The sequence below is a fragment of the Pteronotus mesoamericanus genome, unplaced genomic scaffold (genome assembly GCF_021234165.1).
Source record: "Pteronotus mesoamericanus isolate MK-2021 breed Mesoamerican mustached bat unplaced genomic scaffold, CSHL_Meso_final contig_221, whole genome shotgun sequence".
NCBI lineage: Eukaryota > Metazoa > Chordata > Mammalia > Chiroptera > Mormoopidae > Pteronotus > Pteronotus mesoamericanus.
Window position 1 is genome coordinate 6,833,200 of NW_026555092.1, and position 16,937 is coordinate 6,850,136.

Sequence of the window (16,937 nt, forward strand, 5' to 3'; positions counted from 1 at the left end):
TGAAAATATATCTACAGTATTAAAAAATTTTTTAGTGAATTTCTTATGTCCCTTTATATCTCCCCCCAAAAAGCATTGTTTGCTCCAGATGTGAAATTGTTTACAATAAACATATTCACTTATTACATGTGATAATACAGTATGTGGTCCTTGCTGTATTTCTATAAAGTAAAGGTTCCACTTTAATTCCGAGACTGTTATTCCACATGATTCTTTTTTTTCTTCTCCTCTAGACTTCTCCAGAGAACCCTGAGACAGTAGGTGGAGTGCAAAGCTATATTGTGTTGCCTTCCTGCTTTTTTTTTTGTTGCCTTCCTGCTTTTTTAAATTTATTATTATTCTTGGCCCAGTCTTGGCTGCTATTTTCTCCGCCACTAAAGCTACCTAACTAAACCCTGCATGTATAGTCATTATGAGGGACTTACGTATGGTCTTTCATTTCAGTCCTGCACATTTATCATGTCCATTATGTTTCTCCTGAAATCCTTAAAATCAGGATTGTTCCTAAAACAATATTTTGATAAGCAAGCTGGAATCTCACCTCTACTTTCCAAAAAAATTCTCTTCCGTTTTAAACCACTCTCTTTTACACCCATGCCCTCCACCCCAGGCCCCTTCCAGTGTTCCAGCGCTCCCCAGGGTCTTCTGTAGACAGAAAATAATCTGAAAAACAGATGCAAGTAAGGTGTTAACACTTCATGTGTCACTCCCTCCCTGAACTATTTATATCCTGAAAGAGGAGGACAGAGAGAGGGCAGTGTTTAACAAAGAAGAATGGCTCATTCGCAAACGGTGGACTCCCCTGCCTCAGTGACACGGTAGAGAGCAGCGTTAGCTGACGAAGGCTTCCCCCACGTCCAAAGCGTGAGGATGGCAACAATAACCGGCGGCATGGGGCAAGGTCTCGTGCGTACTGGGACGATACCCACATTTGTGTGTGTTCCTTTAAGACATTTTTGAGCTGGCTATGATCATCTCATCGAAGTTTTGTCCTAAAATGATGTCAGCTTGGTTTGGTTCCTTTTTCTCCTCAGTAATTTATCTGTTATGGATTTTGATATTTGGTGTCCCTGTGATGTCAAGGAGTCTGAATGTCTGTCTGCATGATTGTTTATCATTGCTCTGATCCTTTCCAACTACCTCAAGAAGAGAGGGGCAGGGACAATTTGAGATTACACCAAAATAACACATTGGTTATCTCTTCCCTCTCTCCCTCTCGCGTGTAACAGAAGAAGCCGACCAGCCCACTGCCGACGCAGGCATGATCATGGACAGCGTGGAAGCAGGGGGAGACACGACGCCTCCCACGAAAAGGAAGAGCAAGTTCTCAGGCTTCGGCAAGATCTTCAAGCCCTGGAAATGGAGGAAAAAAAAAAGTAGTGATAAATTCAAAGAGACATCAGAAGGTGACATATTAAGATTTAAGTATATGTTCTGAGTTAAAGAGTTCCCTGTTTTTGGAAGTACCTTTTTCGTTCTTTTCTCAAGCTTCGATAACCCCCTATTAGAAGGGGGAATTGAATCTTTTAGAATGAAAAACCAAGCAGTCACTCACTAAGCCTTGTATACTATAGCCTCATTCCCACATTGGTATTTTGATGGGATTAAAGTTTATCAAGTGGTAAATGGGGTTCCTAAACTGTAGCAAATGTAAGACCCTGGCCACTTCCTCCCAAGAAAGTTCATTCATAAATACCTTATTATTGAAATTTTAATTTAAAAAAAGATTCAATTATATAAGGATAGTTCTTTTTGGAAATGCTATTTTCCTAGTAGCTCAGCATGTGAGAGAAATTAAGTTTTTAAATTTAAAGTTAGTTTTCCTGTTCTGTTCTTTCCAGAGGCTAGAAAATTGAACTACTTTATACTTTTACCTGTGGAGTTAGAATGCTTAAAATTGACCTTTAACTGCCACATTTCTGAGTACTATTTTCCAATTTAATGTTAGTTTTAGAGCGAAAAATATCTATGCGAAAACCAAGAGAAGAGCTGGTTAAAAGAGGGGTTCTGTTGGAGGACTCTGCACTGGGTGAGTTTGCAGACATACACTTGTCTCTGTATAACTGGTCTTTGGTTCCGACGAGGTATGTGACTTCTCTTTTCTTTATTATTGCTGTCATGGTGTGTGGCGGGGGGCGGGGAGGCAGGGGGTGCTGCTTAACAAAACAAAAATTGTTCATACGTCTTGAATATGTTTTTTAAAAATGTCTATTAAAAAAGAAAAAGACAACTCAGTAGAAAAGTCTACAAAAGCTTCAAAGCATTGAATTCGCTACATACAGATGCCCAATAAACAAATAAAAAAGTGGGTTTTTTTTATTTCATTAGTAATTAAGAAATACAAACTTAAATCAAAATAAAGTAATCCTACATATAAACTAGAAAACCTAAAATTAATCAAATGACTAAGAACAAGAGTTGGTGAAGGTATGAAATGGGTGGAATTCACATACAACTGTTTGTAGAAGTGTTAAAATAGAATAATTACAGAACTTGGTATATATCCAACAAAAATACATGTAGATCGAGACATGTACCAATATATTGGTAGCAACAGTATTTACTAACAGTAGAGCAGAATTGATAACAACCCAAATGCCCATCTTGTAATACATTTATAAAATGTAATACTTACACAGCAATGAAAACAAACTACACCTACCTGCCATAATATGAATCTTATAAGTAATATTGAGCAATTAAGTCAGTTATAAAAGAATATATATCATTTCTATAAATGTAAAGGAAAAACAGGCAATATTAAACTACAGTGTTTGGAGATGGATCCTTAAAATGTTAACCTATAATTTAAAAAAAACAAGGAAAGGATCCTCACAAGAGTTAGGAGAGTGATTGCTTTGTGAGAGAAGGAAAGGTATGTTACTAGGGAGAAAAGGAGGCTTCTGGGGTCTGGAAACTCCTTCCCTTCCCTCCCCTTCCCCTCCTTCCTCCTCCCCTTTCCCTTCCCCTTCCCTTCCCTTTCCTCCTCCCCTCCTCCTCTCCTCTCCTCTTCTTTTCTCTTCTCCTCACCCAAGGACATTCTCATTTTTTAGAAAGAGGGGAAAAGAGGAAGAGAAAAAGGGAAAGAAAACATTAGTATGAGAGAGAAACATCTACCAGCTACCTCTCACATGCACCCCAACCAGGGACAAACCCACACCTAGGCCTGGGCCCTGACTGGGAACTGAACCCACGACCTTTCGGTTTACAGGACAATGCTCCAACCAACTCAGCCATACCAGGCAGGGCTGGAAACATTTCTTATAGTCCGTAATGATCACACAACTGTTCCCCTCATAATAGTTCACTGAAATTTATATTTCTGTTCTATACATCTTTCTCTACTGGTGTTATATTTGATGATGAAAAGATATTTTTGTAGAATTCAAAGTCATGTCATCTATTATTTATTTAAAGAAGGCAAATATTTTTGTGGGAATTAAAATTTCTAATAAATGGAAGATGAAAACATAAAAATAACTGACTTTTTTATATAGAATCTCAAGTTAGAGGTATAAATATGAAATGATTTTATTTCTTTTAAAAGTTACCTTCTAATTTTCTTTATTAAAGTCCATTTTCTTGCTGGGTAGGGGAGCTATTCACCTTCTCTTCCATGTCTCAGTTATCCCTGAAACTGAGTGGTTGATGAGGGACCCTTGGGGCTGACATTCTCTCTCAGCACATCCTCCGCTTTGTTCTATCCACAGGACTGTGTCGTTTCTCTCTCTTTTGACCAGATTTGTCTCATGCCCACATTGCTGCCCTAATCTTCTGTTTGTCTGTCATAAAGATCATGTTTTGGTATTTCAACACTCACTGCTGGTTTGGTAATGTTAGGACTTTCTCCAATGTGTGACTTTTAGGAAGCAGCTTATTGGAAGAGTTAAGACTATATAGTACAGTGGTTGCATTTCATTTCATTAGAGTGACTTTGCATGAGACAAAAATTTGAAAACCGAGTTTTAAAATATATCCTTTGGATGATGGGAGAAAGAAGCCAAACTGATGGAGTATTATACTTTTTAGGTTTTGAACCATGTGAATGTATTCCTTACTCACACAATTTAATTAAATTATATATATTAAAGATTTATTATCTCAACTATATAAAAACTAAGCAGAGGAAACAAGCTGGAAGGAAAAAATACTAAAATAATAGCATTGGTTACCTCTGAATGTTGAGATGAGAATATAGGGGCTTTTTTCTTTCTGTTTTTCTCAGTTTTCTACGTGGTTAGTTATGAGCACGTGTAACTTTTGTTTTCTCATGAGTCTGTTTTTTACAGTAGGACACAAAATCTTCTAGGTATTTGAGTGGTTAACTGCAGTCACGACGCCTCCATTGCCGCACCGTTGGCCCTTGCTTTTCTGACAGTGGCCATCCCTCGCTCCCTGCCCTCGCCCGCCTCTGGCCATCGTTGCTCACTCACCGCAAACCCCGTTCCTTGCTTCCTTCTTATTTTTCGCCTTCATTCAGTCTCTTTTGTCCTATGATTCCTATTGTCCTTGGATATAAGTTGTTTTTAGCTGAGAGGCTCAAAGGCCCAGGTGATAAATGAGTCGTAGCCGTTGGACAAGATGTCACTTTCCTAACCAGAGAACTGGCCTAAGCTTTATTCTGTAAGAAAAGCCCAAGAGATGAGCCTCAGGGCTTGACTTATGTATTTCCAGTTTAAGCCAAAAGCAGTGTTTGAACCTTAAAGGTTTTTGGGGTTTTTTTTCCATACTTCAAGAGTGCTTTTGGCTTGATTATGGTTCTAACTTGACTATATAATAAGATACTTAATAGATTTTCTGAGTGGGGGGCATTCATAGGCATTAAAGCCAGATAATACTTCTGCTCCATTGTGTTAGCATTGCAGAAACCCTTTGCATTAAATGTAAGAAATTTCACTTAAAGGTAGGCAACTCTGATTAAATAACTTGAAAGAGAACTGCTCAGCTTTACATGTATTTTACTAGTGTGTGCTAAGTAGAAACCAGTTAATAATGTGTCTTAACCTTTCACTATATGGTTTTCGAAAGTCTTCATTGGTGTTGAAATGATTCATTGCTTTATATTCTGGAACTGTTTTTGTGAAAGCTGGCTGATATTAACATAAGCAATAACTTACATTTGCACAATTGTCATCTTGCCCCCTCCCTTTTTTTTTAAAAAAAAAAGTAGTTGTCAGAATACCTTAGCTTTAGAAGTATGTTTTTATTTAGTGCTCATTTGCCTTAATCTCTTCACTACTTTTAGCCCAAGCTCTACCTCTTATTTAGGCTGCATGAAGAATGATACTGTCTAATCTCCTAGGAAGTGGCAGGTTGGGGTGAGGGAGACTGGTTGGTCCATGAGAGCTTGGAGGGCTAACTCAGGAGACACTAAAATGATACTACCCCGAGTGCCTCAGTATGGAAAGCAAAGGAGGACACCATCTAGAGAGCAGCTAGTTCCAGTCTCCATACTAGCAGATGAATCAGAGCTTTTAGTCTCTAACCTAAGGGTTTTTTGTTTGTTTGTTTGTTTTATTTTCTCTTCCAAAGGAGTCTAGAAAAGCTCAGCAGTGGCTGGGAATGTTTGTCCAATTGCTCCATGAAGGAATCTTACCTGCAATTTTCATAGTGATGAATGGTCTCCCCAAAGCCCCCAGCCTAGTGATTATTCCTGCAGTTTAGTTTGTAGGAATTTATCACACGTATGGTGTTTACCTCTGATCCCTCTGTCAGCTCTGCCCCTTGCTCTCCAGTCCCAGTGCCCGCAAGCACCTGCTGCTGTTTTCCACCTATGTTCTAACAGTAGCTCATTGTTAGTTTTCCTGGTCCAGTCACTGCCCGGTGAGTGCATCCTCTTCACAGCCCTGAGTTAACCTCCTCAAAGACAGAACAGATCAGATCTCTCTTCTACTTTAATTCATTGGCCTCCTGTTACCTACAGGATTCTGTCCAGGTTCTTTTACATGGCATTTGGTATCCTTCTTAGCCTGGCTCTTGCTTGTCTCTCCTGTCCTATTTGTAACTTTTTCTTATATGCATCTCTTCTCCTGCCAGACCTAACTAGTTGCCAGTTCCCAAACATGTTGAATAATTTCACACCTTCATACATGCTGTGCTGTTCCTCCCTCCTGGACAGACTCTTTCATCATCTTGTTATTAGTCTCGTAGGCTCCTACCCGTTCTTTAAGACTCAGTTTAAATATTTTATGTTTTTATTTTAGAGAGAGGGGGAGGGAGGGAGAAAGAGGAAGAGAAAGAAACAGTGTGAGAGAAACGTCCATCGACTGCCTCTCACACACTACCAGCAGGGGGACCTGGCCCACAACCCAGGTATGTGCCCTGCCCAGGAATGGAACGGACAACCTTTAGGTTTGTAGGATGATGCCCAACCCCTTGAGCCACACCAGCCAGGGCAAGGCTCAGTTTAGTTACTACTTTCTCTAAAGCTTTTCTAACCCCATTCTCACCCCAAGATAATTATTTCTTCTTTACTCCTACCACTTCATCCATTATAGCTCTTAACATTTAGCATTGTAATTGCTTATGTATAATAAGTCTGTCTTATTCATGTAGCAAGGCACCTGGCACATAATAGGCAATCAAATGTCTATTATAAAAAGGAATTATTTAACTTCCAATACTCCTATAAAGATCCAAATCATCATCATCATCATCATCTAGTCTAAATAACAAGCTAAAAAGGAAGAAGGGGAAATGGGATAAGATAACCATACCAGTTTCATCAGTTTGCTCCTTTCTTTTGGACCCTGCAGATGGTGAGGACCCAGGGAAGCTGAACCATGCCATGTTGAAGAATGGCCATACCACCCCCATAGGGAGCACCAGATCTTCTAGTCCAGTCCAAGTAGAAGAAGAGCCAGGAAGAGGAGCAGGTCTTGGGAAACCTGTTCCAGAAGAGGACCCAAAGAAGCGCCTAGGTAAGAAATTGGATTTTTGAGTTTATGAGCCATGGATCAGTCATTCTTGTTTTACCTCAGGGGTTTTTGAGAGCAAGGGGAAAAATAAAATCCAGAGGGAATTCTGTTCTCTAGAAATTTCTCGGCTAATTGTAACTTTAAGTAGAGCCTGCATCCCATTATTTCATTCACAAAGTATCTAAATTTGTGATTCACAAGAATGGAAGAGGATGTTAAATATTAGAAACCTGCAGGGCTTTTTTTTTTTTTTAATTTATTATTTTATTGTTTTTTATTTTTAGAGAGAGGGGGAGGGAGAAAGAGAAAGAGGGACACATCCATCAGTTGCCTCTTGCACACCCCCAGTGGGGGACCTGGCCTGCAACCCTGGCATGTGCCCTGACCAGGAATCAAACTAGCAACCTTTTGGTTTTCAGGACAATGCCCAACCCACTGAGCCACACCAGTCAGGGCCTTGTAGGACCTTTTTAAGCTACACATTTTTCCTCCTCTGCCCAAGGGATTCTGATGTGCCTCCTCCTAGCTCTTGTGTGAAGAATCACTATAATAACAAGTCTCTTTTACTGATTGAGAAAGTGTCAAATACATTAAGTATTTGATGTTGGAAAAATTTTGCCTGGAACCTAATCTATAAATTAAATAATGGACTAATTTGACTATAAGTCGGTAAATGTATTAGCTTTTTGAGTCTATCTTGTTACTCTTGTCCCTTTTACTATACAGGCTCAACTGGAAGCCAGCCTAATTCTGAAGCAGAGTCCGTTCCTGAGAATGCACCCAAGCAGCCTTTACTTCCCCCTAAAAGGCCACTGTCCTCTTCTTATGAAACAAATGAAGGACAAGCAAAGGATGCCACTTCCTCTGGCAGCACAGCAAGGTCCATGTCCTCCACCTCCATCGCCGCCGCTACCATAACACCTGCTGCCACTGCCACCGTCACAAACCTACCAAAAACTGTTATTAATTCCTCTGTCCCCCCTTCCCCAGCGCCCAGGACTCTGCCTGCTGCTCCTGTGAGCACTAACACTACTGCTACCCCGAGCCTCCCTCAGACAGTCCCTGCCAAGCAGCCCCCTATCCCTCCCCCTAAACCAACAAACAGAAATAGCAACCCTGTCATTGGTAAGTAAGTCTTTAGGTTTACATTGGGTTGGGTTGGGTTGGGTTGGGTTGGGTTGGGTTGGGTTTTGGATGGTGTTTTACTGGATAGCTGGTCCAATAATGCTTTGATCTATAACAGTTTTCATATCTTACCCCTTTGAATGCACTCAATGTAGAGAAAAGTCTTGAAAGTGAGGCAGGTGACCATGAATGAAGCGGGCTGAGATCAGATACCACTGAAATTAGGTTCAAGTGTGGGGGAATTTCTATATTCGGAAAACAGTGTTTCTGAAATGCTGCCGATAGTTGGGGGACTGGATGTGTGAAGACCATAACAGGTTTGACCAGTGTGAAGAAGAGGTTTTTAACCTACTTTAAACCATCAGTGCATTTCTTCAGCATAAGCCCAATAGATGAAAAGATGATTGTATAGATGCCAGTATAGCTTGTAATTCAGTGTCTGACATAATATCCTCAAGGGGAACTGCAGGAGATAGTATTTAAATTGTCCTGATAAAATTATATTTTATCTTGGGAGAGTTAAGAATGATACTCATTGTAAAATTACTGGTGGAAGAGAGAAAGGGAGGATAATTGGTTTTAGTAAACTTTTTATATTTACCCGATGTCCTTTTTAGGTCTGCTTTCTTTACATAAATGCAAACCTTCTTAGAGAAATTTCAAGAAAGGGAGAAGAGAAAGGAAGATAGTTTTTCAGGAGAAATGATACTAGGCTTAGTACTGCTTCAAGTTCTTGTTAATGATTGGAGGAAGAAAAAGTATGGTTGTTGAGTGATTAATACCATCAAGTTATGTGGGGTAACTAGAACCTTGAAAAACAGGCTTAGAATTCATTGTGAGTATGACAGGTTGGAGTAGCTTGATAAAAACAGGATGAAGGTCATTATTATTATCACCACCTTGGGTAGATATTGCCATGTTGACTTATCTCCAAGGAACTAGAGCTTTCATATATACTTATTTTCAAAATCTCCTTGTGAAGTAGGGGACTGATTTTATCTATTATGCAGTTAGGGCAATTAGAACGTGAAGAAGCTGTGACTCCTTGAGGTTGCACTTACTGAAAGACAGAAGTCAAACATAGGCTCTCCAGCTCTTGAGTCCAGACCTCTGTTTTATACACCTGTGTTTGCAAATGGTTGTCCACACGGGTGTTCTCATCGCAGTCACCTGGAGGGCTTGTTAAAATACAGATTGCTGGGCCCTGCCCTTAGAATTTCTGATTCAGTAAGTCTGGGGTTGGTCCTGGGAATTTGCATTTCTAGTAAATTCCCAGGAGATGCTGATGCTGCATATACAGGGACCATACATTGAGAACCACTACTCTAAGCCAGTAGTATACGCCACTCTTTTCAGGGTGGACAGCATAAAAAAATGGCATTATGTGTATTATATATCCTGGGCAAAACTGCAGAGGCCACTCTTGGCCTAAGGGGAACAGCCCAAAGAAACAGGCCCTGTGACTGCAGAATCACTGTCAGCCCATTAGTGGTCCTTAGCAGAAGGAGAAAAATAGGACAGTTCACAGAGTTTTTATTAAGGTTAAATAGATTTGATTTAAAGGACTGTCCTTTATTCTGAAATTATGACCTTATTCTTTGGTGTTAAAAGGCCATATCTTTCATGAAAGGATCATATTTGTAAATGGTATATTTGATATCAAACTTTAGTTGGAAATATTAAAAACGGCAGCCTAAGGTTGGTTGAGAATTTCTTTTTAATTGTATTAGTCCATGAAATCTAAACATCTGGAAACCACTGCTGTAGGCACTGCTGCATCTACTAGTGGGCATAACATTCTTAAGACTGCGACTAATAGGAGTATTAGGTCTCAGGAAGGAATATCATAAGTAGCTGAACAGAAGAAGGAAATCTGTTACCCCTCCAATGAACGTTTTTGGCATCTTTCGCACAGAACTTCAGCCAAATCCCATTGTCAGGGTATATGTACCAGAGTTGACTTCCTTAACATGTTCAGGTATATGTTTTCCTTAAACTACTAACGGTAGTTGACCTTACCAATTCAAATACTGAAGAAGTCAAATTTGGTCTTGTCAGAGGAGGGTTTTGTTGTTGTTGGAATAGCTAACTGCTATTTTTAGAGAGGCAGCAAAAGTGCAGTCTCCCCAAAAGTATCTTTTTCATTGATCCTAAAATTCACACTTTTTATTCTTTTTTTATGTGTATACAATGTTTTTCTAGAAAGTCCTCTTAAAAATATACTTACAATGAGTGACATTAAAACATCAGATTACCTAGCCTTTTACTTTGAATGCTGCCCATGGAATGGTATTTAAGGCAAGTAAATTTATATTTCAGGGAACCTTGAGACATGGATTCGTGTGAACAATTGGTAGGCCCAAAATAAGAAGTTGGGGAAAGGATTAGAGGTTGGTGGTCAGGAGAGGTACTATTGAATTATTTTGCAAGGTTGGCCTCTGTGCGAGGTGATGATCTACTTCCTAAAGGCCATTTGGAGCACTCCCAAGGGACTGTCCTGAATCAACACCTGACTCACTCTGGGCTGACTAGGGTTATATACTGTCATGACATATAGGGTAGGGACCCCCATCTATTAACATGTATGAGGACCCACTATGTGCCAGGGACTGTGCCGAGCTCTGTGGATATGCTGATGGAGAAAAGGGTTGCCCTGTCTTCAAGGAGCCCATCCTATAGTGGGGTGGGAAAGTGGGGGTTGCACAGATAGGACAACAGGAGGAGTGGGCACTAATAAAAATCAAATAGGGTGGGATCCGGAGGATGGAGCCCAGGAACGAGCCCTGGCAACTAGCTGAACCTTTGCCAGTTTATAGTATGATCTTGGGCAAGTCACCTCACTTCTGAGGTATTTCCTCCTTTAAAATTATAAAGGTACTCTCTTACACAAGGAGAATATGAAGTCAAGGATAGAAAACTACTTTGATTTCTTCAAAGCCCTTTGCATATGCTATAAAAATCCAAAATGTCATTACTGATAGTTTCATAATACAGAGCCAAGAAATCTAGACATCACCATCAGGGTATGGCAACAATGCCTGATAGTATTTGTTTTTATTGCTATCTGCATGTTTAAATTTAACAGAGTACTTTTAGCCAAAAGAAAACGTAATTGCATTTTTTTTCTGTCTCTGTTCTTAGTAACTTTATCTTCACCAAGATCATCATAAAAAGTTGGCATATCTCTTATCAAAGAAAGACATTTCTTGTCAGAGTATTAGGGTAGTGGTCTTCCTGTACCTCTGTACATTTATTACACCACATAGATACTGAAATATAAATTCTGTTTTAGAATGAGATATCTAGGGAATGACAAAGCCATGAAATGCGGAGTTTTACCTGAAACATTAAGATTGATCTCAACTCTAATTCTAGGCCCTGGACTGGCCCCCAGAGCATTGTAAAGCCATCTTAAATTAACGTGTTGCTCTCTCTTTTCCAGCAATAAACAGTGGTACATTGTTATCAAAACCATCCCCACCCTTACCACCTAAGAGAGGCATCCCATCAACCTTGGTACCCACCTCAGAGTCTGCCATCCCCACCACCACCACGAAAGCTCCAAGCGATCACAGAGAGAAGAGCACATGTTCTGTGGGTTCTGAACAGCTGATGATGATCCCACCTCGCTCTCCGTCCCCCCCACTGCCTACTCATATACCTCCAGAGCCCCCACGGTCCCCTCCATTCCCTGCTAAGACTTTTCAAGTTGTGCCAGAAATTGAGTTTGCACCTTCCTTAGATCTACCCCAGGAGGTTCTCCAGCAGGAGGACCAGAAAAAGGAAGTGCCCAAGAGGATGTTGGATCACAGCTTTGGGGAGCCCCATGTACCCTCTAGGCTGCCCCCACTCCCACTGCATATCCGAATCCAGCAGGCCCTCACCAGCCCACTTCCCATGATTCCTTCCTTGGAGGGCTCTCACAGAGCTCATTCGTTGCTCTTCGAGAACAGTGACAGCTTTTCTGAGGACAGCAATACCCTGGGTCGTACCAGGTCACTTCCCATCACTATTGAGATGCTGAAAGTGTGAGTGCCTTTAAAGCTTGCCTCTGTTTCCTCTGCTTTACTTTCCTTTTCTAGTTAACCCTTCTTGGAAAAACATTTTTAAAAAATGTAAACAAATTTAAAGTAAGAAGAATACTCAACAAATAAGACATGTTCTAGAATTTGGACTTTGTTTACCCTGCTGATTTCTATAACATTGTTTCTATGGAAGACAATCTCATGATGATACAAAAATGACAAATTTTTGTACTTGAAAACTAAAACCACTGTATTTTTTGATACTTGTTGCTTAAGAGCATTGACTTCGGAGTAAGATAGCTCTGGGTTCAAATCCCAGCTCAACCTATTATTTAAAAGCTTGTAATAGTGTGTGTTACCTAACCTTTCTGTTCTTCAGGTGTCTAATCTGTGAACAGGAATAATACATATTTACATAGCTGTGTGAGAAGGAAGTTATACAAACCCAAAAGGACTAATGCCTGACACATAAGCTGGATAGAAAGGGGACAGAAAGAAGTCTAGAGAAAATGAAGGGAGGTCTGAAAGCAAACTTAGTATTCCAGCCCCAAAGACTGGAACTGGTCATCTTATTCTCTCCCTCATCTGTCCCCAAACACTGAATCTGCTCACACCAGCATTGGTCTAACACCTACTCTGTCTTTTCAAAATTCCAACAAATTGCGACCGAAGATTAATGCCCTTTGGCAAGTTGGAGGTGCGCCTTACTAACTAAAAGAATTACTATCGCGCTGTTGCAGCATCCCACTTGCTATTTGTTTTGCCATTACTTTGTACTTGCTGTTATATTTATTTCATATTCTGGAAAGAAACCATTTAGATTGTAATTTAAGATTAAGTCATAGTTTTATGTCTCCAGAGTGTAGAGTGTAAAGGGGGAAGGTTAGTTTTCACCTTCCCTTCTGTTTCCTGACATTAAATTATCATTTTGTCCTACTGCATTGTTAAACCTAAGGGAAATGGGTTAAATATTTGTATTAAGTATCTTCCATGACCCAGGAATGGTGTTAGGCGCTGTGCAGCCCTCTCATTTAGTCAGTCCAAGGCAAACTAGCAGCGGCCATGTATATCATCAGGGCCTTGTATGCCAGGCACAGTGCATTCTAGAATTTGTCTATTTCATCCTCACAACAAGCCAGTGCAGTAGGTATCATTCCCATTTACAGAAAAGTTAAGTAATGTAGAAGCTAATAAGTTGTAGAGCTAGAATTTGAACCCAGAGCTTTTAGATACTGCTAGAATTTTTTTTAGCAAGATTGTTAAAGGAGTGAATCCTAAATTATTTTATTCATGGACTTTTCCATAGAGAGTCAGTATTTTGCCTTGCAAATCAGTTGTCCTTTGTGTTTCTGAAAGGAAAATATAATTATGTTAATTTGGTAGTCCAGACGATGAAGAAGAGGAGCAGACACATCCATCTGCATTCAGTGAAGACATGCCACCTACCTCAGCCGTCCCTAAGCTGCCGCAGTGTCTGCAGGAGGAAGAGGAAGAGAAGGAGAGTGACTCAGACTCAGAAGGTCCCATTCAGTACCGAGACGAAGAGGATGAAGATGAAAGCCAGAATAGTAAGAAGGGAGGGAAAGGCAAAGGAGAGGCTTACAGATAAAGCTACTAGATGGTCTTAGCAAGGGAGGGATGAATGGAAACAGGCACTGTCTCCCTTCGAGTCAGCTGATGTTCACCTGTGAAGGACTCTTGTCTCTGATACTCTGATGCTCCCACTGTTATAACAAGCCAGTGAAAGGGAGCCATGTAGATTGAGTCATTCAGGTTTTTCATCTGTTTTTAATTAAAGAATCATTTACCTTGGTGGTATGAAAGAATGTGGAGGAGAGGAAAGTTGGTATTTGGGCTATGCTGAAAAACTAAAAGCGATGCTCTCCTTCAGCCTAATGAACTTACTGTGTTACTGGGCAAAGAGAAGAGTATGTGCATGTACACAAATTGATGAACAATGGAATTCTAATTCCTAAAAGTGAGAAAACAACCTCAAGAATAGGAGTTTGTGTTAGTGCAATACCTTTTTGCTATAATTCAGAGGGCTACCCCATGCTTAGATTCTCTTCTATAGCAATTCTTACTGAGGAGAAAAATACAGAGGCCTGGTAGAAGGGAGGAAGTATTTTGAGCCCATCTGAGTCCATCTGACAGAGAAGATTTTGAGATGTCTAGGTTTACCCCCACCTCTGTGTTAGCTGGATGACTGCAGGCCAAGGAGGAAGCTGGGGGATACAATATTGTTTATTCAGACTCTTGCCTAAATTTCAACCACCTGAGGTTGAGCTTTAAGCTTCATTTTTTTTTTTTTCTTTTCCTTGTGCAAAGGTGCTCTGGCCAACAAAGTAAAGAGGAAAGACACACTGGCAATGAAGTTGAACCACAGACCCAGTGAACCAGAGTTGAACTTGAATTCTTGGCCTCGAAAAAGCAAAGAGGAGTGGAATGAAATACGGCACCAGATTGGGAACACACTGATCCGGTAGGCCTTAGTTAGAATACATTGATTTGATTTCGTTATGACAGTATGTATGTTGGAGATGTATTTTTATTTTCTGGTGAAGCATTCATTTATCTTTATGCCGTGGGTTGGTTTTCTTTTTTTTAATTGTAGAAGTAGCATAATTTTTAAAAATACATGTTGTGCCCAGTTGGGTATCATTTAAGAATTTGAAAATTAAACCATAAGACAGACATAAATTCTTTTTTTTTAAGTTTTAGAGAATTCAGGTGGTTCCTAGGACAGCAGGACTCCTCTGTCATGTATCCAGTTGCTCAAACATGAGTTACCAACCCAATTAACGATCACACCCCCATTTTTATTATACCTATTACACTTGTTCCATGTAACTGCCTCCTTTCAAAGTGTTAGTATATTTTTCAAGTCAGTTGGAACCAAAAGCATAGAGAAACTGAATATAGGCCAACTTCCTGCACATATAATACACATAAGATTTTAAGTATATAGACAGATGTTTGCCCAGCTTAGTTGTGTCTCTTGATAGAATGAGGAAAAGGGGGTGGAACTCTTGACCTATTACTTACAAAGTAATTAAGGATGCCCATTAACTAAAATATATTCTTCTCTCCTGTCTTGGACACCTGGCTTTGCTATTGGCCAAGATGACAGTCTTAATGCAAAACTGTGGCTCCTGGTTGTCAGCAAGAGACCATCAAAATTAGGAATTAGTTAAATATGGAGGTCTTTGATAATCTTATTTTAAGATGTATTATAAAGCTAAAGTAACCTAAACAGTATGATATTGACAGAAAGATAGACAAATACATCAAAGGACAAAAGGTAGAACCCAGAAATAGACCCACTCATATATCTACAAGTCATTATTGACAGAGGTACAAAGAATTTCATTGAGAAAGGATGGTTTTTTCCCACAAATGGTACTGGTGCAAAAATAATCAATTCATGCCTTGCATCATATGCAAAAATTAACTCAAAATGGATCATAGACTTAAGTATGAAAGCTAAAACTATAAAACTTCCAGAACAATATGGACCAAAGAATCTTAGATATGAACTCAAAAGCATGATTCTTAAGAGGAAAACATTTATAAATTCCACTTAATCAAAATTTTAAAATTTTGTTCTTTGAAAGACATTAAGTAAATGTAAAACAGCCCTGGCTGGTGTGGCTCAGTGGATTGAGCGCCAGCCTGTGAATCAAAGAGTCGCTGGATTGATTCCCAGTCAGGGCACATGCCTGGATTGCAGGCCGAGTCCCCAGTAGGGGGCATGTGAGAGGCAACTGCACATTGATGTTTCTCTCCCTCTCTTTCTCCCTCCCTACCCCTTTGTCTAAATATAAATAAAATCTTTAGAAAGAAAGGAAGGAAGGAAGGAAATGTAAAAACAACTGGGAGGAAATATTTTCAAACCATTTATCTGATAAAGGTCTTATATCTAGAATATATGAAGAACTCTCCAAACTTGATAAGAAAACAACCCAGTTTTAAAAGGGGGAGGAGCAGGTGATTTCAATAGATATAGCACCAAAGAAGACACACGTATGGCAAATAAGCAAATGGAAAGATGCTCAATCAACATTCTTAGTCACAAGGATGTGCAAATTAAAATCACAATGAGATACCACCACAAGCCCACTAAGAAGGCTAAACTTACACATTTTAAGACTGAAAATACCAAGAGTTGCTAAGAATGAGGAGCCAGCTGGATTCTCATACACTGTGATGGGAATATAAAATAGTAGAATTACTTTGGAAAACAACTTGTAAGTTTATTTTTTAAGAATCAAACATATACCTACATATGATCTAGCCATTCCATAACTATTTGTTAATAGCCAAAAATAAAAATAGAAACAAATACCATCAAAAGACAAATGAATGAAAAAATAATGGTATAGTCGTGCGATGGAATACTACACAGCAATGAAAAGGAATGAACTATTTATAATGCCACAGGCTGGGTAGATCTCAATAACTGAGCTAAGTGAAATGAGCTTGACCAAAATAAGAGTACATCCTGTATGATTATATAAAATTTTAGAAAATGAAAACTAATGTGTAGTGATACGGAGCAGATCATTGTTTGCCTGGGCAGGGAAATTGAGATTACAAAAAAAAATGAGAAGCCCTGGCCAGGTAGCTCAGCTGCTTAGAGCATCGTTTGATACTCTGAGGTTACAGGTTTAGTCCCTGGTCAGGGCACACACAAGAAGCAATCAATGAATGCATAAATCAGCAGAACAACAAATCAGTGTTTTTCTCTTTCTCTCTCTCTCTCTCTCTCTCTCTCTCTCTCTCTCTCTCTCTCTCTCTCATCAATAAACTAAAATAAACTAAAAAGGGCCCTGGCTGGTGTGGCTGAGTGGATTGAGTGCTGGCCTGCAAA

At 39.7% G+C, this 16,937-nt stretch overlaps 1 protein-coding gene across 6 annotated transcripts in view; it reads left to right on the forward strand.

Moving 5' to 3' along the window:
• PHACTR4 (phosphatase and actin regulator 4) overlaps positions 1-16,937 on the forward strand; it is an 88,017-nt gene that overhangs the window by 61,495 nt on the left and 9,585 nt on the right. For 2 of the 6 annotated variants that reach the window (XM_054571840.1, XM_054571844.1), the window contains 8 exons: positions 234-261; positions 1,230-1,406; positions 1,949-2,029; positions 6,756-6,920; positions 7,644-8,042; positions 11,485-12,070; positions 13,451-13,635; positions 14,396-14,549. In XM_054571840.1, coding sequence (XP_054427815.1) covers positions 234-261; positions 1,230-1,406; positions 1,949-2,029; positions 6,756-6,920; positions 7,644-8,042; positions 11,485-12,070; positions 13,451-13,635; positions 14,396-14,549 — 1,775 coding nt within the window. The remainder of the gene's footprint in view (positions 1-233; positions 262-1,229; positions 1,407-1,948; positions 2,030-6,755; positions 6,921-7,643; positions 8,043-11,484; positions 12,071-13,450; positions 13,636-14,395; positions 14,550-16,937) is intronic. The other 4 variants (XM_054571842.1, XM_054571843.1, XM_054571839.1 and 1 more) reach the window with 2 other exon arrangements.